The 27,042-nt window shown below is 28.1% G+C and overlaps 2 protein-coding genes across 3 annotated transcripts in view; both read left to right on the top strand.

The window, feature by feature from the left end:
• Window positions 1–19,144, top strand: part of LOC136091334 (uncharacterized) — an 82,541-nt gene extending 63,397 nt beyond the window's left edge. The window contains exons 5-9 of one of the 2 annotated variants that reach the window (XM_065818763.1): window positions 11,601–11,778; window positions 12,693–12,882; window positions 14,119–14,212; window positions 14,701–14,750; window positions 14,840–15,114. In XM_065818763.1, the coding sequence (XP_065674835.1) occupies window positions 11,601–11,778; window positions 12,693–12,882; window positions 14,119–14,212; window positions 14,701–14,750; window positions 14,840–15,018 (691 nt within the window). In that variant the 3' untranslated portion in view covers window positions 15,019–15,114. Of the gene's footprint in view, window positions 1–11,600; window positions 11,779–12,692; window positions 12,883–14,118; window positions 14,213–14,700; window positions 14,751–14,839; window positions 15,115–18,668 lie in introns of those variants that run through there. The other variant, XM_065818764.1, reaches the window with a different exon arrangement.
• Window positions 19,145–22,702: 3,558 nt separating this feature from the next.
• Window positions 22,703–27,042, top strand: part of LOC136092185 (uncharacterized) — a 93,157-nt gene continuing 88,817 nt past the window's right edge. The window contains exon 1 of the mRNA XM_065819924.1: window positions 22,703–22,878. Within this exon, the coding sequence (XP_065675996.1) occupies window positions 22,818–22,878 (61 nt within the window). The 5' untranslated portion in view covers window positions 22,703–22,817. The remainder of the gene's footprint in view (window positions 22,879–27,042) is intronic.

The raw sequence follows: 27,042 nt of genomic DNA, 5'->3' as shown, positions 1-27,042 counted from the left end.
AGATCTATATTTGATTCCCCACTTTTAGTGATTTTCAATCGTAAAATTAACACTTCTATTACAAATCTTTAAAACTTGTTCTACAAATTTTTATCTGTTTAGTTAGAATATGAGAAAAAACATATAGAATACTAAAAAGATGACAAATAAAATCAAACATAGGTTGAATTGGATATATAGTTTTTCCTCTTCAACTAAGCAATACCTTGCATAATATTTTATAAGGATTATCAAATGTCTGATAAATTTTTCTTCCAAGAAAATATTATACAGCAGACGTCTTCTAAAATCTTTTCGCTATTGCATATTTCTAAAAGACTCACAAAAAGTCTACCACTGGTCGTTTAATTATATTTACTAAAACCACTTTTTAAACTAGAAATAAGAACAAATGTATAGCCTTTTTCAAGCTAAACAATCATTGGTGATACAGTTGGTTGTAGTGTTGTAATTAGAGCATGAGAAGTTTGTTTGGTTCATGTAAAATATTTACATTTTGATCAAATTTCAATACAGTTTGCAATTTCTCTATAAAGTGTGGGTTTGTTATCACCTTTCACAGCAGCATTACTGAGTTGATTGGATGAATTGAGTTTCTTCATTGAATTAAGTGTGATAAATAACTTATAAAACAATTATACAAATTATGCATTTCTTTCAGGAAAAAGACTCAATATTGCAGCTGCAGTTGTTTTGTCAAATATTGACAATGTATGGTCGACAACTTGTTTGTTGTTTCCAAGTAACTTGATAATTAATTTTTCTTGTTTTTTTTTTTTTAGTTTCTGTTTAATCTTTTAATAAACTTTATGAAATATATTCAATATTCAAAATATATGCAATGAAAAACCAGCAATAACTTCAACTTAGTCTCTGGAAAAATGAAATGAAAAAAAGGGAAAATGTTTTTCCTTTCATTTTTTGGGTTCAATAAGTTTTTTATAAAACGGAGTATATAATATAATAAGTATGTTTTAAATACTCCTTTTTTAAACTATATGATAAATGTATAGTTTTCTATCTCCAGTATATGCTTTATAAAACCTATGAAAAAGCATTAACATTGGTAGAATGGTTATCGATAACAACAGCTCTTATTTTAAATTCAGCTTAGTGAATTGAGGTAATACACTTATAGATTTCTTTTTTCAAACACAAACCTGTTATGCAAACTTCAGGTGAGAAAATCATAAAAACAAAATCAACTACTTTATAAAGATTATTTTCTCTAACTTTACGTTAGTTTTAGTGAAAAAAGGTCCCTTGTGCACAAGTATTTTTTTTATAATCAACAAAAATCGATTTTGGGATGTGCTGTTGTAGTTTTATTTCCTTCATATATTTAAGATTGTGATTTTACTATTAACTGTGCAGAAATGAAATTTTCATGCATTTTATATTCAAGTTTTGTGCATTTAGTGGAATAGTTACTTTAATTTTATCTTTTGAACAAAGCAGACACAGCTTGTTTTAATGAAAATGATGAATTTTACCCATGATGGCATACTGACGAGTTAGGGGTGTTGAAATATTGACGAGTTGGGAAAACCTTTTTTTTTTATAAGAAAAACTTATTTTTAAGTAAAGTTAAAAGAAAGCGATGCTCCAAAATTTTTTTTTGGTCCAAAAAATACGTAAAACGCAATATATCCTATGCGCATGCGCAAAATTTTACAATGCTGGTGTGTAGCATGAAATGGTAAATTAGGATGGTTTCGAGTAATTTTAGGCTTTTCTGAGGGAAGACTCTAAGGTTAAATGAAATCATTAAGTTACCCTCGATCCTAACTAGCCCCATCCTCCCCTATGCCATCATAGGAGCAGTGGTTGCCTATGATGGCATACTTGTGCTTTTTTTTACAATAAGAATAACTTATAAAAAAAATAAAACTGATGAAAACTCTCAGGGTAATTATTGTTCTAGATGTAACAAGGAATGTATCCATATCAAAACTTTTATTATTGGTCTTCAGGATACTGAATAATGAAGCTTCAAAGTTAAGTATGCCATCATAGGCGCCTTTCCCCTATATCTGATATTTATTTTAAAACAGTTAGTTTGTCTGATATTTCTTCCAAAACAGTTGGTATGCCTGATTTTTCATCCAAAACAGCTGGTATGTCTGATTTTTCTTCCAAAACAGTTGGTATATCTGATATTTCTTCCAAAACAGTTGGTATGTCTGATGTTTTTGCCAAAACAGTTGGTATTTCTAATATTTCTTCCAAAACAGTTGGTACGCCTAATATTTCTTGACCTAATGTAAATAAATGACCCGATTTGTTGCATTTTAACTGCTGCTTGTTTGAAACATGCATAATAGAGTATTTACATTGTAAACATTATTTTGCAAAGGAAAATCTATATTTTATTCCTAATAATTGCAATTATTATAAATACAAAATTACAAATCTTTAAAATTATTTCCAATGGAGAGTTGAGGGTAGTATTTTAGCAAAATGTAAGGTTATTTTTAGTAGCATGTTGATATATGTTGATATAGCTAGATACGCGGAAGTCGCGTGATATGGAGCTGAAAAATACCCCAATAAACTGAAGGCACATATTTTGAAACTTTTTTTAGTAGCATCGAGAAAAGGTGTTTTTGTTGTGTTTCTTTTTAGAAACATTTATAAACTTATTGGTTTTGAAAAAAAGAAGAGTTTACCTTAATTTATATGTGACTTTAATGTATGGTTATATGTATCACCTCTCTGGGGTGTAGGTGGTGGATTAGCACCATCTCCGGATCCCTCTCCCTTTACCTAGAAACTAGTTTAAAATTTTAGTCAATTTTTACATCTATCTTTTGATACCAAGTTATTGATATTTAAATAAGAATTAACAAAGTTATAACAACTTATGTGTAATTTTTTTTTTTGACCACAGTTTTATCAAGAAATCCATATATTGAAAATTTACTACAAAATCGTCATAACTTTTTATAAAATTGTCCAATTTTCATAATATTTTTACCTTTAAAATACTGTGTTTGAGGGTTTTGATATAGAACATTGTAGTATTTATTCAATTTAAAAAAATCAGTCCACATACCTAATATTGGTGAAAGCCTATCTCAATATTCTGTATTATTGGAATAAACTGAAACAGGTAATCAGTAAGCGAAAATCCACCAAAACATAAAATAATTACTCAGAGAAAATCTAACTATTATTTAATCATTTTAATAGTTTATAGTTTTATTTTAAAAGAATTTATAGTTTTATTTTACTAGAATTTATAGTCTTATTTTACAAGAATAAAACATTTGTAGTGCAAACACGACTCTTAACCGTAACAAAAACTCAAGCTTTTATACATAAGCCTTCACAAAAAAAACTCTTAACTTTTTATGGAAACTGCAACAACTTTTTTATGTTTTTATTTTTTCAGTTAACAATGTTAGTCGTGTTACATAATTCATAAGTTGTAATACATAAAATAAGTCGTAATACAATTACGTAGATGTTATAGTTCAGTGTACTAACAATATAAAGCTAGGTTTCCGAAAGAAGATCATAACGATCTTATCATCGAAATCTTAAAAATTAAAAAAAAATTTTTATAACATATATATCGAAGATTTAAGTATTTACAGTATGCAAAGATACAACACATTTTAATATATAATAAGCTGAAGATTTAACAAATACATTTTACATCCATTCTTAGTAGAACTTTAGAATGTTGTCCATAAAGAGAATCAATTTTTTTTAACTTAATTTTAAAAACATGAAGAGTAATAGAAGAATCAAAGTTTGGTAATACTATTTTATTTCAAATAAATTTTTGTGCTGACATGATCAATATGTTTTCCCCAAGTAATATTCTCATCAAGATAAACACCTAAGAATTTTATAACAGATACTGTTATTTTTAAGATACTTTTTATTATCGTTTCATCAATAGACATTTGAGGCATATTACTTGGTAAAAAACGTTTTTTTGCGCAGGAGTGAAAGAATTTATTAGCATTGAAGCAATTAGAAATCTGATTGAATTCTCTGTTTGTAGTTGAAAAGAGTTCATAAATATCAGTATGGGATAAGAAAAGATTAGTATCATTAGCGAACATTATACTTTTCAATTTGGAAGCTTTGTTCAAGTTGATTACATAGATAAAAATAGTAGTGGTCCGAGAATAGAACCTTGTGGAACACCACAGTTTATGCTCAGGGGATCACTAGGCTGACCATTATTACTATACACCATATTACTATGCACAAGTTGTCTTCGGTTTGTTAAATAGCTTTCAAACCATTTTAAGATTCTATTGTTTAAACCATGCTTACTTTTTTGGATTAAAATGTGATGATCGACGGTATCAAAAGCTTTTGATAGGTCAATAAAAACACCTAGTGTATATTGAGATTTTTCAAAAGATTCAGAGATGTTATGTGTAAATTGAATAATGGCATGTTCAGTTGAACTCCCTTTTCTAAAACCATACTGATTGTTATGAAGTAAGTTGTTGTAATTAAAATAATTGTATACCCTGTTGAAGGTAATTCTTTCTAAAATTTTAGAAAATATAGAAAGAACAGAGATGGGACGATAATTACTGATAATGGATCTGTCGTTTTCTTTATGGATAAGGGTAACCCTGGCAAGTTTTAAACGTTACAGAAAAATACCTATAATAATAATAAAAATGAATAGATGCTCTGAAAATATTCAAAAGAATATTTTTTAATTGTTCGTAGCAATCTATAACAATATTTCCGTTTATTTCATCTGCACCAGGTGCTTCATTTTTTTTAAAGATTTGAAAGCTTTTTTAAACTCATCAAATGATAGTTCGGCAGATAATTCTTCAGAGCAAATATCTTTATCAATAGGTATCAAAAAATCCTAAAATTAGGTTTGGGTGTTTGGTATTTTACTTGACAGAGTTGATTCAATTTCAGTGAAATGTTTATTGAATTCATGAGCTAGTATTTGTGGTTCATACAAGCTATTGTTATCAACTTAAAGCATTTGGCAAAGAGCTTGAGCATGTTTTTTCTTTCAATATTTGCCAAGTGCTTTTTGAGTCATTTTTAACTTTGTTATTTAATTTTGAATAATAAGTATTTTTTTTATTTTTTCAAAAAGATTTTTGTAATCTTTGTAAATTTTTTCGCTTGCTGGTGTTTTTGTTTTCAGATTTTTCATGTATAGCTTTCAGGGCCGTCCTGAACAGGGGGTGTCTCACCCCCTTACCCCACCCGCAAAGCCGTCATATAAGCATTTTGAACTATAGTTGGCAAATTGCAAATATTGAGGACCTTTTTTTTTTTTTATTTATTTATTTATTTATTTTTTAATTTTATTTTGTGTCTCTAGTTGGCAAAAAATACATACAACACCCCTCCCCTCCCCATGACAGACCACTTCGGGACAGCCTTGATAGCTTTTGTTTAGTTTTGGATGGTTTTTTGAATCCTTCGGTAATCCAGGGATTATCAAAATGGTTTGTTTTAAATATAATTTAAAACAAAACACTTTGATTACAAATCTAATTTCCCAATCAATTCGGAAATTAAATTCGTAAACAGAGGTGAATGTTTCAGACCTTCTTGTAAGAGGCATGCAATCGCACGTCTTAAATGACTACGCACATAAAACTATGCTTTGATAACTTGTCCACGGCTTTTTAGAAGTTTTGATTTTTAGTGTGAAAATGCTAAAAAAGAAAATGACGCGATAAAAACCAAAGCAGAAATTAAAATAAAAAAAAATTGCAAACCTGAAACTAAATTAAAGAAATGAAAGTTTTAACGAATAATAAAAACAAATGAAAAGCAAACAGAAAAAATTTATTTTTTCGCATAAACTTCATTGCCAGCATAATTAAAAAAAAAATTTGCGCAGCTCTATGAATCTTTATAATTCCCAATCTTTATAATTCTTATAATATAACAATAAATAGGTTGAGACCAGGGTGTATCCAAGGGGGAAGGCAGGTGATGGGGCTTCCGCCCCCACAGTATTTTTTAATTTTTTATGTTTGCAAATCGATCAATTTAACACAACACGATGTTTGAAAACGTAAGTAAATTAGGGAGGCTATTTTTGTGAAAAAGAAAAGTCAACACCATTAACATTTATGAATTCATAACTGAGAAAATCATGTTTCCAAGATAAAACCATATGTAATTTGATAGCCTTTGTACTCATCTTTAATCTGATGCCTTTAATCTGATTATTTTTTTCAATGATCACCTTTTATATCATTGCAATGAAGTACTCCGGAATTTTTGTTGCAGTTTAATTGTAATTATGCAAGTAATTAATATTGCACGTCTCTTACGAGAAGACCTGATGTTTCAAAGAACTTTTCAAAAAGATTGTTTATTAAAATTTAAGTGTTTCCAATGCAATAATGAGAGCCGATTTTGATTTATGAAAAACTCAATATTTGATGGTTTAAAAAAACATTTTTTTATAACTTTATTTAATTTTTGTTTAGGCGGTTGGTCAGTATTTATGGTTGTAATATTAAATCTATATTTGTTTTTCTCACACTCTTCGTGAATATCTTTACTCAATATATATACATTTGCAAATACCCCCGAGGTTATAATAAACATAAACGTTATATACAATGTAATATATGACACACCCACAACGTTCCTTCTGTCGCAACACAACAATAGTTTATATATAATACAGTTATTTACACTAATTACAACACCCCTTGATCTCTAGATCACAAAGTCCGCATACTTATTCGGAAACTTCCGCACTCGCGTCAATCTTCGGAGATTCAGGATATCCGCGATGGGTTCTTACAATTCTCTGATAGACAAGTCGGCTACAATGAGAGCAGGACGGACGTCCGATATGTGTCTCGGCATTCCATTGATTTCTACCGAAACTCCTTGTTCTTTATCTGAGACTCTTCCTCTGTTCCATTTGCTCGTACATTTTGAGTCAGGTGGTTTTACAAATACTTCTTGTCCTTGTGTATAGTTGTGGAGAACTTCCATGTTAGTTTTGGCAGAAATTGTGTGAGGTTTCCACTCATAGAAAAATATAGCTTTGTAGGGGAGCGATTTTTTCTGGGAGCTTTGTTATATCTCACCATTTTTTCTGGGAGCTTTGTTATACCAATATACCATTTTTAATGGATCTCTGCCACTTTTGGCTGCCATACGCTTGATTGTGCGATGATGATGTTCAACAATTCCATTTCCAGATCGCCTGTAAGCGCAACGAAACAGGATGGACACTCCCCATTCTGTGCATAATTCATTAACGAGTTTTGAGCGAAATTGTCAGTATGGGATAAGAAAAGATTAGTATCATTAGCGAACATTATACTTTTCAATTTGGAAGCTTTGTTCAAGTTGATTACATAGATAAAAATAGTAGTGGTCCGAGAATAGAACCTTGTGGAACACCACAGTTTATGCTCAGGGGATCACTAAACGATGCCAGCTCTTTCCAACTTCAAGATTTCCTTCTTCCCATCTAATTGGCGCAGGATCCACCAATAAAAATCTTTTGCAACTTTTCACGACTATCGCTTCATGAGCTAATTTAATTTTTCTGTGATGCTTATTTCTTTAAAGTTAAGACTTTCTTTAAAATTGCGTAGGTCGTTTTCTATGCTCAAGACTTTCGATTTGTTAGTGTCTACTACTTTATCAATTTTAGCTAATCGATTAGTGAATATTTTTAAGTTTGCGCTTATTATACAAATAAAATTTTTTTCTTGATCTTTTAACAGGCGTTCCGTTTTTTTTAAAATACTCTTATTTTGTTCTTCGAATTTGTTTGTAATTAATCTCTCGATATTTTTCAGGGTAATTTCCATTATTTCTTCTTTTACTTTATTATGATTAAGTTATTTTTCTTTTATTAAATTTAAAAAAATCAGAAACAAATCTGTTCAAATTTACCAAAAAATAACAACCAGAAAACAACAACAACCAGAAAACAACAACTTTCAAACAACTTTCAACAACTAATTATATATTGAATTATGAATATATTAATTATGTTCTTTATTCGTTTTTCTTTGGTGATTGCTTTGATAACCATGGATTAAAAGAAAAGTAAATTGATGCTCAATTAAGCCGCCATCTTTGCTCGCCGTATTTTCGGCTTCATTCTCTTTCTAGTTAGTCTATTATCAGGCCAAAAATTAGGCCGTATAATTTAAGTAGGTCATGGTTCCAATTTGCGGTTTTTAAAGAATAAATTTTGTGTGTAATGCTTAAGAGTATCGTTTATTAGGGTGCTACAAAAAGACCGGTCTTTTAATTACTGAGCACCACGGAGCATTTATATACGGAGGTTCATGACTCTTACAATGTTACTTATTGGGCTAGAGCCAGCATCAAAAATTGAACCTCTTGATTATGAGCCAAAAATGTAACTAATGCGCCATGTTGCTAAAAAAATCTCTTTTTGTCATCCCATCAACAGATTAATTCATTGCAGATCTTCAAATTATCTAGGTGATGCCTGCAGACTTACAATTCAATAAAGATTCTTAAAATCTCAATGTTTACCTAAATTTCTCAAAGTAAATTTTAAAAAGCTTTTTAAGTTTTAATTTTATTAATTTAGCTAATAATCAAATACGGATGAATATCAAATATGCGTTTCCTTCGGTATGATCAAGGTTTGATTAATAATAGACTATTATATATTTGAAATACTAATCGTTGCATACATTTTAACTTTCCTATCTTTAAATGGTTTATCACTTAGATTAAGTTAAACCCGATTTGCTTACGTACTAAGACTTGTTTAAAAATTAATGTAAAAAACGTGCTTTTATACTTTTGAATTTCCTTGAAGCGCTTCAATTTTGCATTTTACCAGGATTTTGTATCAATCTTAAGTTTTTTAAAATTAACTTTTAAACAATTTCAATATGTTTTTTTTGTATTGGCGTAAAAAAATGTGTTGAAGAAGTAGTAAAATTTAATTATAATCAATAAAATTGCTGGATAGTAATATTTTCAAAACTTCATGCTGGAGGGTGTCAATGACAAGACCGCGATAAGAACACTTTGAGAACTTTTCAGTCACGCGTTAATGTTGGAAATGGTGTAGTATAGTATATTATGAAAAGTCAAAAAGTTTAAGCAAAAGTGGTTAAGGGCGAGAATATATATAGTGGTTTAAAATTATGTCGCGACCAAGTATGAATAGGGTTAAGTTTTTTTTAACCATTTGTAAACCCTAGTACTGCTCCAGGCAACGTTTTAGTCTTACAAATTTGTTCTTCTATTATAATCTCCATACTATTTCGTAAAATGCTAAAGACCAAATAGTGTAAACTATTAGCCTAGTAACAACACATCTAATTATACGAATTTTTTACAATAAAAGTACTTTAAAAAATAATATCTTTAATTTTATTATCATTTTTTAAAATTTAATTTTAAATAGTTTATAATAACAAAAAAACTAATTAAAAAAATAAAGTTTAATTTGTTAATTTATAATTTTTTTTTTTTATGAATTTTAACATTCGTTAGATAGAATAGAAATTTCCAAAAATCAAGCTACCTGGACAGGTACACACAAAAAGAATTTACGAAAAAAAAAGAAGAAACTTACATGAAAAAACTGCTTTTTTAAAATAGTCATGAAAAGTGCGAGGGAAGAAAAGGGAATGTCAGTTGTTCGCGAATTTAGATAAATCAAAATCAATTTTCAATGACTTTCTTTATCTTTTAGTTTTACATGAAACATTCTTGTCTAGACTCATTTTTTTAAATTGACCTTAGAATGAAAGAAAAATTATGTTACATTTAAATCTTTCCGAAAACTGTTGGTTTGGTATAGAATTTTGCAACCTCAATCAAAAATTAACTTTCCCAGATTTGAGTTTCAAAACATATTTCTTTACTAGTATCGGTCGGCATTGAATAATTTAGGCTGAATATTTTATACAAACCACAACTATCTTATTTTTATATTTTATATATTTTTGTACTACTTTTTATATTAGCAAAGAAAAAAAAAATCCAACATATTATTTAAAAAACCAATCAATTCAACATCAACATATATATGAAATCGAATAATATAAATAACACTATGCATAAAATCCTTTTTAAAAAAGTGTAGAAAAGAAGTCAAAAAGTGATTAATTAATTTAAATTCACAAATTAATTTTTTCATCATTATTAACGTTAAAGTATTCATTTACAGGTGATACAGGAAGATGTTTGTAAAATACATCTGTGTTTTGCTTGCAAAAATGTTTGGAAGCTTAAAGTTTTTATACTTTAATGAGGAAAGAGGTATAAAGACACTGTTTGAGGGTTGAAAGGACTTTAAAAAGATTATCCTCTTTTTAACTGGTTTTGTGACAATAGCATCAATAAATAGTCCATTCCAGTTTTAAGATTTAGACAACTTCTTTAAGTGGCTGGGTTTTAATTTGAGAAGAGGTAACAAAGAGAGTTTTTTTATGTTTAGCAACATGGTATTATTATCTGAAATTACTTGAAAAGGAGATGGGTGATTTTTCTGGCTACCAGAAGCTTTTTCAACCACACTCTATAAGAGTATCCTCTGAAGAAAAAAGAAAGGTTATAATTTTCTAATCTGTTTTTCTAATGGATCTTGTACAGAAGAAACCGTAGCATAGTCCAATTTTTATTCTGTCTACAACATGGATCACAAAAGAGTTAAAGGTGAGTTACTTCTGAAGACAATATTCGAGTAAAGTCAACAACATTGATGCATTAGAACATTTTTTTCTCATTATATGAAAAAAGAGAAACCTCAAAGTGTACAAAGAAAGTCTGTAATTTTCGTGATTAATTAAAATTTTGAGAAAAGAAAGGTTTTTCCGAAAATCAGAGGCAACTGCGGCAAACCAGGTCAAAAAGTGTGCTGCATGTACAGCAGCAGTCTTTCTTCCATAAAAATTTAAAGCTCTCGTTGTCATAAATGTCATCTGTCTGTCCTGCAAACTAAAAACTTCAAAACATTGAAAACAAATACTGTTACAAGACAGTCTTATGACAAAGATTAATTTTTTCTTGATGTCTAGTTTTTTTTTATTTATCTGACATTTTTTAGGTTTTATTGTGATTTGTGTGATGGTGTTTTTATGTTTTTATGCTGTATTTCTTGTAATTTAAATAAAGAAATTTTGACATTCCTAGTTTTGTGGTAGCAACAGTGTAACATTCTCTGTTTTTATGTAACCGGGGTATTCCCTAAAATGAACCCTTTACATTTGTTTTTTTGCTTCAACTTTAGTACTGAAAGTTGTCTGTGATTACTGCAACTCATTAATAGAAAAATCTCATAATTTTTAAATTTGACATTTCCTGTTTTTCTCTTGCACCCATCTTGTATATTTAACTACCAACATAACCTATCAAAAAGTTGTAAAAGTGCCAAATTTTAGAAAGAGAAACTTATATAAAAGAACTTTTTTTTTTTAAACAAAAAAAATCACAGTGGTGTCGAACTTATAGCCAAATATTACTAACAACTTAATATAAACTTTATAATTGTTATAATAAATTTAAAAAAATCTGCGTGTTTCTATAAACAAAACTCTGTAGTTATTTGACTCATGTTAGAAATCTAATTATTTGTTAATGATATAATTTATTCTTTTTTTGATTAATAGTGGAAAAATATATTTGCTTGTAAATATAACAGCAAATCAAGAGTGCTATAGCTACCTTCAGAATGTGAAAGTCTATCTTCAACCTGAATTGCTATTGACTTTAAAAACATTTGTTTGGAATAATTCAAGTCTGAATGATTCAAATGTTCAAAGGAATGACAAATCTTTTATTGTTAATGTAAGATCTTTAATTTATTCATTTGTGTTATTTATTACTAAGTATTAGTTAAAGAAATAGAAATCACTAATAAAAGATATGTACAGCTTCTGTTGCAAGTGTCTAGATGTGTGATTTTTACACTTTATAAAATATGACACTACTATATAGCATAATATGATACTATATAGTATATGAAAAGTTTTATTTTTAAAAGTATATTTTATTATGTATTTAAACATTAAATAAGTAATGGTTATTTTGACACCTACACGAAAACATTACAAAAAAGTAAAAAAAAAGTGTTAAATTATATATTTAACCAAAGGTCTGATGCAACTTTTTTTTTATGTTTGAGATAGCTAACGTTCAGACATGGAGCAAACTCCTATCATTTTTATGTTTATGCCTATATTAAGTCAGGATTCTTTGCAAAGAATTACGATGATTGAAGCCTGGGAGCAAAAAAGACCTAAAATTTAGCTACATCTACCCCAAATGCAAGAGCAACAAGTTGACCAAATTTTTTTTTAATTATTCTTAACTAAATTTATATATATCTATAAATACTAAATTTCATATAATAACAATCTCATAGCGTTTGAAAATTATAACCCCTGTAAATTTTTTAAAATCTCAAATTGAGGGGGTATCAAACTTCATATGCTCATAATATTTGAATGCTAAGAGTTATTGTATAAAACTCAAAATAAATTGATGACTATAAATTTAGTTGAAATAGTAAAAAAATATTTTATGAACGTGTTGCTCTGACATTTGGGGGAGGGATTAAAAAAAACCTAAATATTAAATTACACCAGACATAAGTGTAAATAATAAAAGAAAAAGATGGATAAAGACTCCATGTCAGGAATTTAGCTACATCAAAGATGCTTCCTCTGCCCCTTATAATACTGTGTGTAATATATTTTTAGGTGGGAAAGCTTACTCGAAAATTGTATGCAGTTTTTTCAGTTATTTTTAATTATGATGAAAGTGTGTCTAATAAAAAAAGCAACGTTTCAATCATTGCTGATTTCAGTTGGAATTATTTTTGTGAAGATTCTATCATTAAAGTTAAAAATCAAAAAATCATATTAGCACTCAAATATCCACTTTCACCAGGTAAAAAGTTGCTACTAAAACTGTTTATTATGTTAGTAAATGTAAGTTTTAAACTATTTTGTTTTTTTTTAAAAAAAGCTTTTGTGTAATGATTATAAATAGTATTTTATAAACTTTTCACAAATCTCTTAGTATTTTTTCATTAATAAATATCTGTGGTCATTGGTCAATTTATGATAAGTGCAAATATGACATTTTGCAGGAAAAGAGTTTGAAAATTTGATTTGTTGCCATAAATTAGGTAATAACAAAAAATCTTTTTTTTTTCATAAAAATGAATTATCTTTTTTAAAACTACAGCAATCATAGTTTGACCAAACGAAAGATCTAACGATTTAACAAAACTGCATGCTTATCTCGAAATGGCCAATTTCTCACTTATCATAAATTGACCTATGACAACAGATATATATATATATATATATATATATATATATATATATATATATATATATATATATATATATATATATATATATATATATAACAGTTTTTTTAAATAAAATTTACAGTTACAAAATTTAAAAAAAGAAGTGGTTGTCTTTTAACATCGCAAAATTTTGACTTTAAGGCTCAAATTAAAAAAAAAAAACTCAGTTTACTTAAATAGAGCTTTTGATTTGCTGTATAGAAACCATAATTTGTTGTAATCAAAAATGTTAATAGTTGTAATAAAATGAATAGATCTATATACTACACCTAGTTAGACTGAGTATTAATATATTTTTGATCGGTTTTTAGATTTAGTTAATTAGACTTTTTTTTTTTTTTTTTTTTTTTTTGCAGAATTCTGTTTCAACCGCTTTTCATGATCAACATTAGATTTCATGATCAACATTTTTAACAAAACTTAAACAATGAGTTTATAAATGACATTTTCATTACAAAAATCAAATAAAAAAAAGTCATTTCATCAAATGTTAGAAAAGCTCTGGAGCAAATCAGAAAAATATTAAAAGCAGATGGCTTAAAATTCAGTCAATTTTTTTTTGATGGTTGTTAAGGCCCTTTAAGTAGTTCTTACAAAAAAGCACCGTGGAAGAGCATTTAACTAGTAAGTTTATGCTTCCTACCGTACAAACGTATTAATTCTTCGACCTCTTGCTTTTGATCCAGAGCACTAATAACTTTGTCACTGCTGCTAAAAATGCAGTCAAAAAAATAAAAATAGCTCTTTTAGATAAAAATTTAGCTTTTTTAGATAAAAATACATTAGCTTTTTTTTTTCTTTTATAGTGAACAAAATTAATCAAATATGGAACTACAAGCAATCAAGTGTGACATTGCTGTCTGAAACTTATCAGTTTGTATGTCAGACCATGCAAAAAAGGTAGACAATATGTTGTTTGTAATTTACAATTACGCTTTATGTTTTGTTAGACTATATCGTTTTTTAACTATTATTATATGTATTATTAATAGTATTATTATTATTATTATTATTATTTTTAACGTTATTTTGTTATATCTTTATTATTATATTTAGACTAGATGTTGTTTGTCATTTGCAAAGTTAAAATATTTATGAAATTAAATATATTCTGATTGTTTTAGAAAAACATTTTTAATCAAGCTTTAGGATTCATTCTTAAGGTTTATTTTTTTTAGTTTTCCTATTTTTCTAGGGTTCATTCTTTGAAAAAATACTCTGTAAATCTGGATTTATTTTTGCAAATCAGTTATACGAAACCTAAAAATAATGATTACATTTGTAAAAAAAAAAAAAGAAAAAAAATCAGTTAACACTTTTGAATGTTTTATTTCATAAAATTATCAACTAATTTATAAAAATTTAAATTGACCTGAAATTGGTTTTAGACAGTCTACCCCTTGTTATCAGCGTGAAATATCATCTGGAGTTATTAACTGTAAGTTTTTTTTTGAAAATAATACACTAAGGAATCATTATCGCAATAATGAAAGAGCATCATCAAACCCTAAATTTTTATTTACTTAGTTCTTCCAATTCAAGTTATGGAGGTTTTTGGTTACGATGCAAACACCACATTAATTTATGGACTAACGACCAGAAATAATTTTATTGAGATTGACGTAGTTAAAAGAAAGCCGATTGTTATAACAAAAGCAAAATGCTTGAAAGTACCTGTTTGTGAAAAGTTTTTCACAAGAAAGTGACTTTTTATTTTAACTGTATTTAATTTATTTTGATTATTTTTAACTTGCGAGAAAGAGTTGTAATAAAAATATATGAAGATACAAAATAAAGAAAAAGCAAGTTTTAATATTAAACCCGTTTGGTAAGAAAAAATATATTTAAAAAAAAATTAATTAACAAAAATAAAACTATAAAATTCCTTTGAAATTACATGATATTCCTAACAATATAAAAAAAAGTTTACTTAACCAACAAATTGAGCAGTCGTTCTTATAGTTGTGGTAGTGATATAGGTGAATGTTTGCGGTGAAACACGAAGATAACACATTGGCAGCCTTGTAATTACACATTTATTTGGTCAAAAAGTGCTTTAGAAATGTTTCAAAATTATGACAACTATCAATTTAGGTGCAAGCAAGCAAAAATACATTAGTATATTTCATAACGTACCCGAATTTGATGGTATATGGCTGCGTTAGTATCAGTACTATTTTGTTAAGATTAGTGAAAAATATTTTTAATTCACAAATGCTATCAGCAATGAAATGAACAATGGTGAAATAAATCATAGTCTGCAAAAATCGAAATCGTCGCATTTTTTACGTTTTGAAAAAAATGCTCCTTAGGTGCAAAATCTAGTAATGGTTAGCAAAAACCACACATGTGCATTTTATAAATAAATGCATAAAAAATAAAATACTATTTAGTAATAGTATTAGTAAACATGCTTGCGGGACTATCGAGACTTTTAAAACAAAGTACAATTTGTAGCAATTTTCTTTAAGAATTTAGAAATTTCTTAACAATTAAGTACAAGGAAATTTAAAAATTTAGAATTTAAAATTAAGTAGGGTTTGAAGAAATTTATATGCGCAAACAATTTACATTCGCTTAATTATGTGCATACTTATGAGCATAACTTTTTTCAATTTTAAATCATTAAAAACCGTTAAACTGTTTTGTCTAGGCAGACAGACAAAAAAACAAATTTTTATTCTAGTTTTCATAAAATTTTTAATTAATGTGGTTTTGGAACAAAAAAATCACCTATTTTAATAGTGGAATTAAAAATTTACAACTTTTAAATCCTCTATTTAATCTCTTTAATTTACGCACTTTCATAATTAATAACTTTATTAATAACTTTCAATATTAATAATTCATAATTAATAACTTTAAGTTGTTTATTATAAAAGTGTTTTAATTAAAGAGATAAGTAAGTAAAACAATAAAAAACTGAAAAATTTATAGGTTAATTAGATGTTTTTTCTCAAACAAAAAGACAATGGAAAACTTTACAATAAATATTATTTGCAAAATCTTGATACAGTAAAGAGAACTGGTACTTGCGGAAAGTGCGGCCGCGGCGCAGTGGTTATAACCTCTATATAAAGCGCTTGCTTTAGAAGCAGGAGATCAAGGTTCAAAACGAGCTTTGGACATTCGCGTCACGGCAAGGAAGGAGACGTGAACTTCCTGTTTAAATGCACTCCCGCGGTGCTCTGTGACAAGACCGTTAGGTCTTCTTGGGGCACTTACATTAAAAAAAAAAAAAACTTGCATTACCGGCCAAAAGACAGTTTAATGGGCAAAAGATCGTCAAAGTGCATAAACAAACACCATGTCCAAACGCCAGTGAAGATGAAAAAACGATTTTTTGCCAAACGAAATGCCGAATCATCAATCAACTTCAACAATAACATCATAACCTCAGCTAAAACATACAAAGTAGTCGACAGTGCGATGAATTCTAAAAAAATCAAAAAAAAGAAATCGATATGAAATTAACAAATTTTTCCGAACTGGAATATCTCTTCGTTTCGTTGAAACAGAACCGTTTTCTATATTTTAATCAACACACCGGGCATAATTCAAAACGCTGAAGCTGTTGCTGGTACCATCATTGAAGTAATTCAAAATTTAAAAAAATGTTACTTTGAAATTAATAGATTACCTGCCCAAACCAAAACTCTCAGCGGCACTCCTTCCATGTTCCACATATTTGTCAGTCGATTTTTTACACTCTTTGCATGTTCTACCTGTTTTTCAGTCAAAGTATGTACACTTCTTGCATATTCTACCTGTTTGTCAGTCGATGTATGTACACTTCTTGCATATTCTACCTATTTGTTAGTCGATTTATGAAAAATGAAGGATTAAGGTTCTGTTTGTATTATACTATGTATGTATAAAATATTTGTTCTATAAACAACTATTATATTGATATATCGTTTATTTTATGCGCTGTAAAAAAAATTCCAGGAGGATTTTTTCTCTGGGGATTATTTCCAGGGAATATCATCCTGAGGGATTTTTTTCCTGCTACCATATTTGACAATATTTAGTTAATTTCACATGTTAAACTTGTATACGCATCATATGCATTTTTTTCGTTATAGTTCGTATTCGTTTTAAGTTACTTGTTTCAAGGTGCTTGCAACGAAATTACATAGCCCTTCAAACAAATCTCATGCGACTTTTGTTTGTGATTTTCAGATAAATTTCATTTTCTCAAAATCAAAATATATGGTCAAGTAATCTTCATTCGATGATTATTATTTCATATTTCAATTGAGTTTTTCTACTTCATTTTCTAAACCTACGACTAATTTCTCCAAGAGCTGCATGTTTTTTGTACATTGCGCAGAAGATAAAATAAATTTTGTTTTTTAATTGTTTCATTACATTTAAAATATTACTTAATAGTTAAACTAATTATATAATAACTAATTAAATTAGATTTTTATCGAGTACTTATTTCTTACGAATAGTCATATTATTTAATAATTACCTATTATTTTGCACACCATTGTATACGTATAATATTATGATTATTTTTCTACCGTCTCTCATAAATATATTAAAGTAAGGAATGCTTTTCTATTGTTTTAAAACCTAATTTATAAGTAAAAGATTTGTGGAGAAAACGCCCCAGTGGGCATGCGTTATCCGGGAACGTCCTTCGGACATCTTATGGATGACGCGTACCTGCTGGGATAAGTTAAAAATTTGTTTTTATGTTCCGTCCCATAAAGTTTACATTTTTTGAATCGTTTTGTCTCAAAACTTAAAGAGGTGGAGAATGAACAAGATAATTCTAACGTCATAGTTATATGATATTTCTAGATGAAGAACAATTGAGACACTTTCAACAAATTTAAAAGATAGTTAATGAGCTTCTACGGACAACTTGTGTTTCATCATTAGTGGTATTTAAAGGCGTCGTTTAATAAATGATTGTCGTTTAAAAAACGAATAATTAACAATAATGGATCATGGCGACGCGTCGCCATGATCCATTATTGTTCATGCAATTAACTTTGCCCGAAACTTGAGATAGGGGCTATCTTTTCTGTTTCCAGGCTCCAACTGCCGCAATTTAAAAACAGTAAATGAATTTAAATTTAATATAGTATGCTAAAAACTATATTTTTTTAACTCTGTCCCAACATTCTGGATAGGAGCCACCTTTTCTGTTCCCAAGCTCTAATAACCGTGATTTAAAAACAGTCAATGCATTTAAATTTAGTATAAAAGCTATATTTAATTAACTTTGCCCCCACTTTGATCCTTTGATTTGAATGTAGCTTTTTGTTTTTTAATTCATAAATCCAGGTTTTGTTTTAAAAATACATTCAACTAATTTTACCAGATTTTTTTTTCTATTTAGGAATTTGGGCGATTTTTTCTTGAATGGTGTAGACGTTTTTCCAATTCCACTGCAAACTCAAATGCAAGGCTTTTATGCAAGTTTATCTGCACTAACCGTACCTCATTTTAGAGGTTTTTATTCAAAAAATTTTAAAAAGTTATTCCTCTATTTTTGAAAAAGTTTTCATTGAACTTGAAGTGTTCGGATTGCTTAAAAACTTTCCATCAGCAGTCTAGGTTCCACTAATTTATTGTGCAGTGTTGACTTCATATATTTTGACAGCTTTCCGTTCACTTATAGATTTATTTCGAACGTCTTCAACTGCTCAGATTTTGGTGGTTATCCACCATTTTTCGCAGTGGATTTACTATGTTCAATTGTAAAATAATTCATTTTTAATCCTAAAATAATATAGGTTACGGTTTTAAAGTACTTATATAATTGGTTTATTTCATAACATCTTTATATAAGAATAAAAAATTTAATATAAAAAATATATTGCTTTCTTTCCTTGCAAAACTCTATAGAAATGATCGTTTACCTCTTATTACGATATTTAACTGTACGCGAATCAAAAGGTGAGTTTCCACTCATCCGTTTTTCTACGGGAACGGGAAAGGGAACGGATAAATAATCACGTGAGCATGCGCAGTTTTTCTTTTGACAAATAAAAACTTTTATTACGCATGCTCACGTGATTAATTTTTCCTTTCCTTTCCCTTTCCCGTTGAAAAACGGATGAGTGGACACTCGCCTAAAAGATTAACAATTAAACGTTATTAAACAAGTGATATTTCACAGTTACAATTGCGCAACAGTATATTTCAGCAATTATTAAAATATTAAAGCAATTAAATTATGCAAATTCCAAAGCTATTGCAAAATATAGTTTCAAATGCTGAAATATTTGTTTATTGCAGTATCTAAATGCATGGTTGTTTAAGTTCTTTGTCGCCTTGTTAATTAAAACTAAAGTAAAAAACTTGTTCCTTCAAAATTTTAAAGTTTTTTTGATTTATATTATTCGGAATAAACTATGATTATTTACTCATATTTTTGGAAATGATTTTAAAAAAACATCTTAACGCATGATAGATTAATATATAATCATAAAGAATCACTTTTGATAACATAAATCTAAAGAAGTTATAATGTGTATAACACCATAACGTGTTTTTTTGTTTAGTTTTCTTTATATATGGGATGTTTTTGATTGACCATGGAAGTATAAAATAAATAGAATTTCATTAAGCCGTAAACGTCAAAGCAATATCAATTCGTCATGGGAGTATGCTTGTAACCGACGATAAAAAAAATAAATAAAAAAAAACAAATTTCACTGGACAACAACAAAAATTCGCTGAAATGAAATGTGATTTGCCGTTTTGTTGTCGCCATTTTTAATGTTTATACTTGAATATTATTGGCGAATAGTCAAAACACTATATTTTCAAATTATTATGAACGTACCTGTTTGCGTCAAGGTATAAAGATTAAGCGTTTAAGTTCAGTATTTATGTTGTTTCCTTTTTGTTTACTAATCAAAAGGTAACAAGCATAGTCCTGAGGCATTTCAATGCGATCTGCTTTATACTTCCATGGTTTGACAGGCCATTTAACCAAAATTATCTAATGTCATCTTTACCTCGTTTAGTATTCGGTGGTAAACAGTATCTCCGGATTAACAGTGTTAAAAGCTTTTGACATATCAAAATTATTATTCAGTCAAATCATTTTTAAACCAATTGATATACAATTTATTTGTCAGTTGCAACATGATTCGTAAAATATCTTTTTTTGAATTTAAGTTATTTATTTTACAGTATATTGTTCGCAGTTAAGTAATTATTAAGTCTCTCAAACGTTCTTATAATACTAAAAAACATGGTAAAATTAATATGGTTTATTAATTAGATATATTTGGTTCATCACCAGTTTTAAATTAGGTTATTTTAGAATTTTTAATTTTCTCGAAATCTTATATTGCTTTATGTAATTGCAATATAAGAATCCAAATAATTTTTTGAAATTTATTATTCCAATTAATTTTAATTGGAATCATATATGGTATTATTTAGTTTATGTAGTTAAAACATTAGAATCCAATTAGTTTTTAAGTTTTACTGTTCTAAATGTTTTTCAAAAAATAACAAAATTCTAAATGTTCCTTTTCGGAAATTCTATTAAATTGTATAATTTGTTAAAACTTGAATCTATTAAGTTGTATAATTTTTTAAAACTAGGTCATTTTTTCAAAACAAAAGAATACTTAGGTCATTTTTTCAAACTTCAAACAAAAGAATACTTAGGTCATTTTTTCAATTTCAAACAAAAGAATACTAGGTCATTTTTTCAAACAAAAGAATACTACGTCATTTTTTCAAACAAAAGAATACTTTCAAATAAAAGAATAGTTAGCATAAATTTTATTGTTGTGCTATTTTTATCTGATAAACCTTTCTTGTTTTTCTTGTTTTCTTTTAATTTCTTATTTTTATGTGTATATTTGTATGCGTGTGTGTGTTATTTTGTAACCTTTTTATAATTACTCTCATGTTTAACAAAGCAAATAGCATTTACAAACATTGTAGGAGGAGTGGGGTTGCTATGATCGTTTTTTTTATTCATATTGAGAATAGCAGCGAAAAAAAAATCAAAGTAATAAATAATACACCATTTTGTATTAATTATTCAGTAGATACATATAAAAAATGATTTTTTTTTCGTAACTTGCCATATATGGACACGGTACTTCATTTATTAAATATTATGTTTGTGTACTCCATTTTAATTATTGACATCGTGATATTTTTAACATCATAAAGTTTACTAAAAAACATCAGAATTAAAAGTATAACACTTTAGAACTTTTAGACTTAAAAATATTTAATTTTTATTTAATTACGTTTTTATTTTAGATTTACTTATGCAAACTGTTACCCATGGTAACTATTTTCATGTCCTTATATAAATTAATTAATGCAACTTTAGTTAAAAGTAAGTTTTAATTTGATTATTACAGATATATTAACGTTGCCTTATGCCGATAAGACAACGTGAATATATCTGTAATAATCAAATTATCCCACAATTATCCTTTTAAAAATATCTCAGCTAGCATTCTTTGTATTCTTTTTTTGAACAAAATGCGTTAACACTGCGTGTGCATTTTGTTTAAATATTTTTTGAAAAATATCATTTGTTATTACGGATAAACAACTCGACGAAGAGTACATATGAAAAGTTTTCCATTCAAGAAACACAAAAACTGATAATAAATTTTAAACATCACAAAGTTTTCAGATATAGTATACAGAGTCGATTTTACGTGAGGGTAGGAAGGGGGGTACATCCCCCTCCTTCCCAAAAAGGTGATTTTCAAGTTATAGTCGGTTTTTTACGAACTTAGTCGGCTAGTCGGGTATTTGACACAATTCAGTCGGTTAAATTTTCGTTTTGAGGAGCCAGTTGGTACTTTTTGAGGATTCACCCCCTCCCCTCATTTTATTCGTGGAATTGCCTCTGATAGTATAGCGAGGGCCATTGTGTTCTTAGTAGACACATACTTGCATAACTAAGGGGAAAAAAAAAACTAATAAATTTAATAAATTTTTAATAACATAAAACTTTTTTAAAAAACGTAAAAAATAAATTTTTAAGTAAAAGACTTATCACCAGTAGCAGCACATATTTTATTAAACATATTTCCAATATGTTTAATAAGTCAAAATTTTTTCATAAGTTAAAAAAAAAAGTTTTCTCAAGCTTTTATTACAGTCTTTTAGCTTTGAACCAGCTCTACGGCTCACATACACCTCTGGTGTCAAAAAGTCTAACTATGGTATGGCTAGAATTAAAGAAAGAAAATTATTATTTACTGTTTCTTCTTCATTCCTATGTAAAAAATTTTTTATTTTACAATAAATTCAGATCATCCAATCAAAACAAGAAATAAAATATTTAATAAAATATTCAGAAATGAATAATTCAAAGATATCAAACTGATAGATCATAAAAAAACATATTAAAAATAACAATTTACAAACTTTACTGTATACTGATGCTATTTGCATAGATTTTAACAATTTGATGCTGTTTACTACGATTAGTTACATAAAAAGAGTTTTAAACAAATAAAAATTAATCATCGTTTTTTAAATTTATAAAATGATTAAATACAAAATGTATATTTGGCTATTCGTACACTTTTTAAACTATGTAACTATTGGTAAGTAGTTTATTTGAATTTAGTAAGTCTTTATAAATAAATACCATTACTACTACTACTACTACTACTACTACTACTACTACTACTACTACTACTACTACTACTACTACTACTACTACTACTACTACTACTACTACTACTACTACTACTACTACTACTACTACTACTACTACTACTACTACTACTACTACTACTCACTACTACTATTACTACTACTACTACTACTACTACTACTACTACTACTACTACTACTACTACTACTACTACTACTACTACTGCTACTACTACTACTACTACTACTACTACTACTACTACTACTACTACTACTACTACTACTACTACTACTACTTTATTTTGCTTATTTCCAGGTTTTGTTTTCAAAATGTAATATGTTAATAAGTTGCATAATAATACTCTTCGTTAAAAAAATAATTTAAAATAGGAAAAAGTGAGTAACTTATTGCTAAAGCCAAGAGACATACTATAATTAAATTTTGTAAAAGTAATTTTGGTGAGAATAATGTGACTTGATCTCACCAAAATTAATCTTCAGAACACAGATGTAACTAATCAGACAAAAAAATTTAATCTTGACAGCACAGACGTAATTAAAATTCAATTACATCTTTATTGTCAAGAAACCAAATTGCTGCATGCTATTTTAGAGTATTCATAGATAAGAAAAAGTATATTGCTGCAAAAAAATGTCACAGCTTGTTACCCAGCCAGAACACAAACGTTGATAAAACGTATATTCCAGACTTATTTGGAATACTAGCTAACCAAGAAAACTGGCTGAGCCAGTTTTCTTGGTTAGCTAGTATTCCAAATAACTTTTTAGTCTAACTAAATTTAGTCGACTAACTTTTTAGTCTAACTAAAATTAGTCGACTAACTTTTTAGTCTAACTAAAATTAGTCGACTAACTTTTTAGTCTAACAAAATTTAGTCGACTAACTTTTTAGTCTAACTAAAACTAGTCGGCTAACTTTTTAGCGTAAATAAATTAGTCGACTAACTTTTTAGTCTAACTAAATTTCGTGGACTAACTTTTTAGTCTAACTAAATATAGTCTAACTAAAATTAGTCGACTAACTTTTTAGCGTAACTAAAATTAGTCGATTAAAACAAGCTTCAGTACTAAAAACTGAATAACCTATGAAGCCATGAAATTTTCACACACGATGGCACATTATTGTGGCGGTTGAATGTCCCAAATATGGTTCATAGGGGCACGTCAAATCAAATTCGTAACGTATTAAATCAACTTTGATTATTAGAATTTTGTCCCAGCTCTGAGACAACTACCAATGCGGTTGTTGCAACTGTTTATAAACACCCAATGGGCACGGAATCTAAAAAAGGCACCCTTTGAACGTTTAATTAACATTCTGCAGTTTAATTTAACGTCTAATTCGGGGTTGGGAAAGCCAACTTGTTGGGGCTATTTTTGTTCTCACGCTCCAATCACCGCAATTTTTTTGAGAAACATTTTCATTTGACTTAACAACATTCTTGAGTTATGAGTTCGCACGATGCCTAAAAGTGTCATATCTGAAACATCAAAAAAATCCTGCCCACGCCGCTGGTAAAGCAATATACGAAAAATAAAATTTTCGCAAGAATCACAAGCAAAAAGAAACTTGCTAATCGATTCATTTCGAAAGAAGATTTTTGAAACCTACCGAAAGGACTCAGTTAAAAAATAATATCAGTTTTTTACTTCATAAAAATTTGCATGCGCGATAATTGACACTTATGAGTAATGAGCATTTAATTACTTAGTTCATTGAACGGATTTTTTTAAATGGAACATTTCAATCTTGTTTTTATGACGAATTTCAAGTTTTCTTCCGTAAGTGGCCGTTCTTCAAGTGGATTTATCGAAAATTTTTCTTTCGAAATAAATTTTTTGATCGTTATTTGAAAAAACAAACTAGTAAAATTTAATATGTTGCTATACTGAAGATAAAGTTTCATTACAAACAGTTTGATATATACAGATATTTTATTTTCACATTTCTTGCAGTTAGGCGAATAAACTTCCTTTATAGATTTCGAAACGTAGTTATTAAAAGCGCTCATTTCTCAAGTGCTACTTCCGAAAGTGAAACTTTTGGAAGTTTTGGAAGAGCATTATTTGAAATAGCAACTTGCGAAAGTCTAATTTTCAGAAGTATTATTTGCGAAAGTTACTTTGACAAATTTTAATGCTTCTATATATTTGTTACGAATAAAAATAAATACTAATTGTATATACCCTTTTGAAAATTTTTTTTACAGAAATCTTTGAAACCTTTCGGTTAACAAACCTATTTCAAAGGCCTAAAATAACAACATAGGAAAAATTATCCCAGATAAGTAACATTCCTAAAATTGGATTTTATTATACATTGCCTATAAATTTTCATTTTCATATTAGTGATATATAGTATTGGAGCCAGCAAGAAGGGAAGGTGGTGTTGGGGTATGACACTTCTATTTATTACCATGGAACTATAAGAGATGGACGTGCAACGTATTGTTTTACATCAAAGAGGCCGCAGAAATCAGCGAGCCATGCGAGTTTCCGACAAACTCTAAATTTTCACCCGTCAACAAAAAAATCTATTAAAATGGCTGCCCTTAGTTTTTAAACAGAAACTCTGATCACGTGGTATTAGTTTAAATTTTATAGCATTTGTTTAATAAGACTGTTCAGGATAAGTAACTACTTCAAGTGTTGACAAATTACTAAACAAATTACACCAAGGAAAAGGAAATCAGTTGTCGGCACGAACAGATTTTCATCATTTTTCCAAGATAAACATTTGTAAATTTGGGAACTTTTTTCGTGTAAACAAAGTTCCATCAATAATAAAAAAGATCTGTAAAGATAATTTTAAAATGACTAAAAAAAGTAAAGCGAAAAGTAAAAATGCTTAAATAAAATTTTTAGTCAAGGTCTGGTTTCATGCAACTCCTTGGTCCTTCATTCACCAGCCTTAGTTTTGTGTATTTTTTGAGTATTATTTCCGATATGTCGCCATTTTTTGCCTCGACTACTTTATAAGCTCCATAATATATATTCCACTGAGCATTGTTTTTTAGTAGGTGTATTTTCTAATGGGCTTTTTTATAACTCGTTTGATAATGCAAAACCTTTTAAAAAGTTATTCAAGTTTATAATCATCTTGCAAAATGTAGCCAGATATTTCATGTTTTCGTATTTCATATTTCATATACTATTTCATTTGTCATTAAAGGCACATAATAACCCATTTGTTTTTGTCAAATAAAAATTAGTTTATATATAGCTGGTAAATCATGCTATGTTAATATTAAATATTTAGTTATTCTTGTGGTTTGCCATAAATTGGCTTTGCTAAATTCTTTAAAACTGTGACAAATTATTTTTTCCTTTATTGTATTTATATTCATTTTATGTATGAGTTATTTATCCTTAACTGTATATATTTCTGTTGTTAAACATAAAAATAAAAAATTCGATAATATTCATAAACAATAAGTCTACAGCAATATAGTAGATGGTGTAGTTCCCTGGACATGAAACCAATATTCTCTAAGTAGCTACAAAACTAGTTGATATTTTGTATTATTTGTTATATCTCTAGTTATACATCTACTAAAGTAGTTAAGTAAATGATCTAAATTTCTATATTATTATCAGTGTTATTTCTTAAAATATAAGGAATATCTAGCTATATGAAATTAAACTTAAAATCTGATTCTATTGTAGCCATTCTTGACGATTTTTTTATTATTCAAATAAACATATGTAACTTATATCATTGTATAGAGCTTGACTTGACTTAAAAAATGAGGGGTCATTCGGCCTTTGAAGTTAAGCGGATCTAAAGTTATTGAATTTTTTGTAGTGCAATAATTGATGATTTTTTGACGAGAGGTATAGGGCTTAAGTATGGAAAATTTGCATTGTTATGGCACCGAAAATTTGCATTATGTCACGCAAAATCAAAACAAAAAACGTCATAAAATATGCGAAGGAAGATAGTTATATATATATACATAATTTCTATATACAAATCCTTAGAACCTATTCTTCAAGAAAATATAAATAAATACTTGTTATAAAAAGAGGAAAGAGTAAACTTGCAATTTCCACCTGGACACTTTTAAAAAACACTTTTTTTTTTCTATAAA

The sequence above is a fragment of the Hydra vulgaris genome, chromosome 15 (assembly GCF_038396675.1).
Source record: "Hydra vulgaris chromosome 15, alternate assembly HydraT2T_AEP".
Lineage (NCBI taxonomy): Eukaryota > Metazoa > Cnidaria > Hydrozoa > Anthoathecata > Hydridae > Hydra > Hydra vulgaris.
The sequence above is the reverse complement of the archived record's forward strand: the minus strand, read 5'-3'. Positions and strand labels throughout refer to the sequence as shown.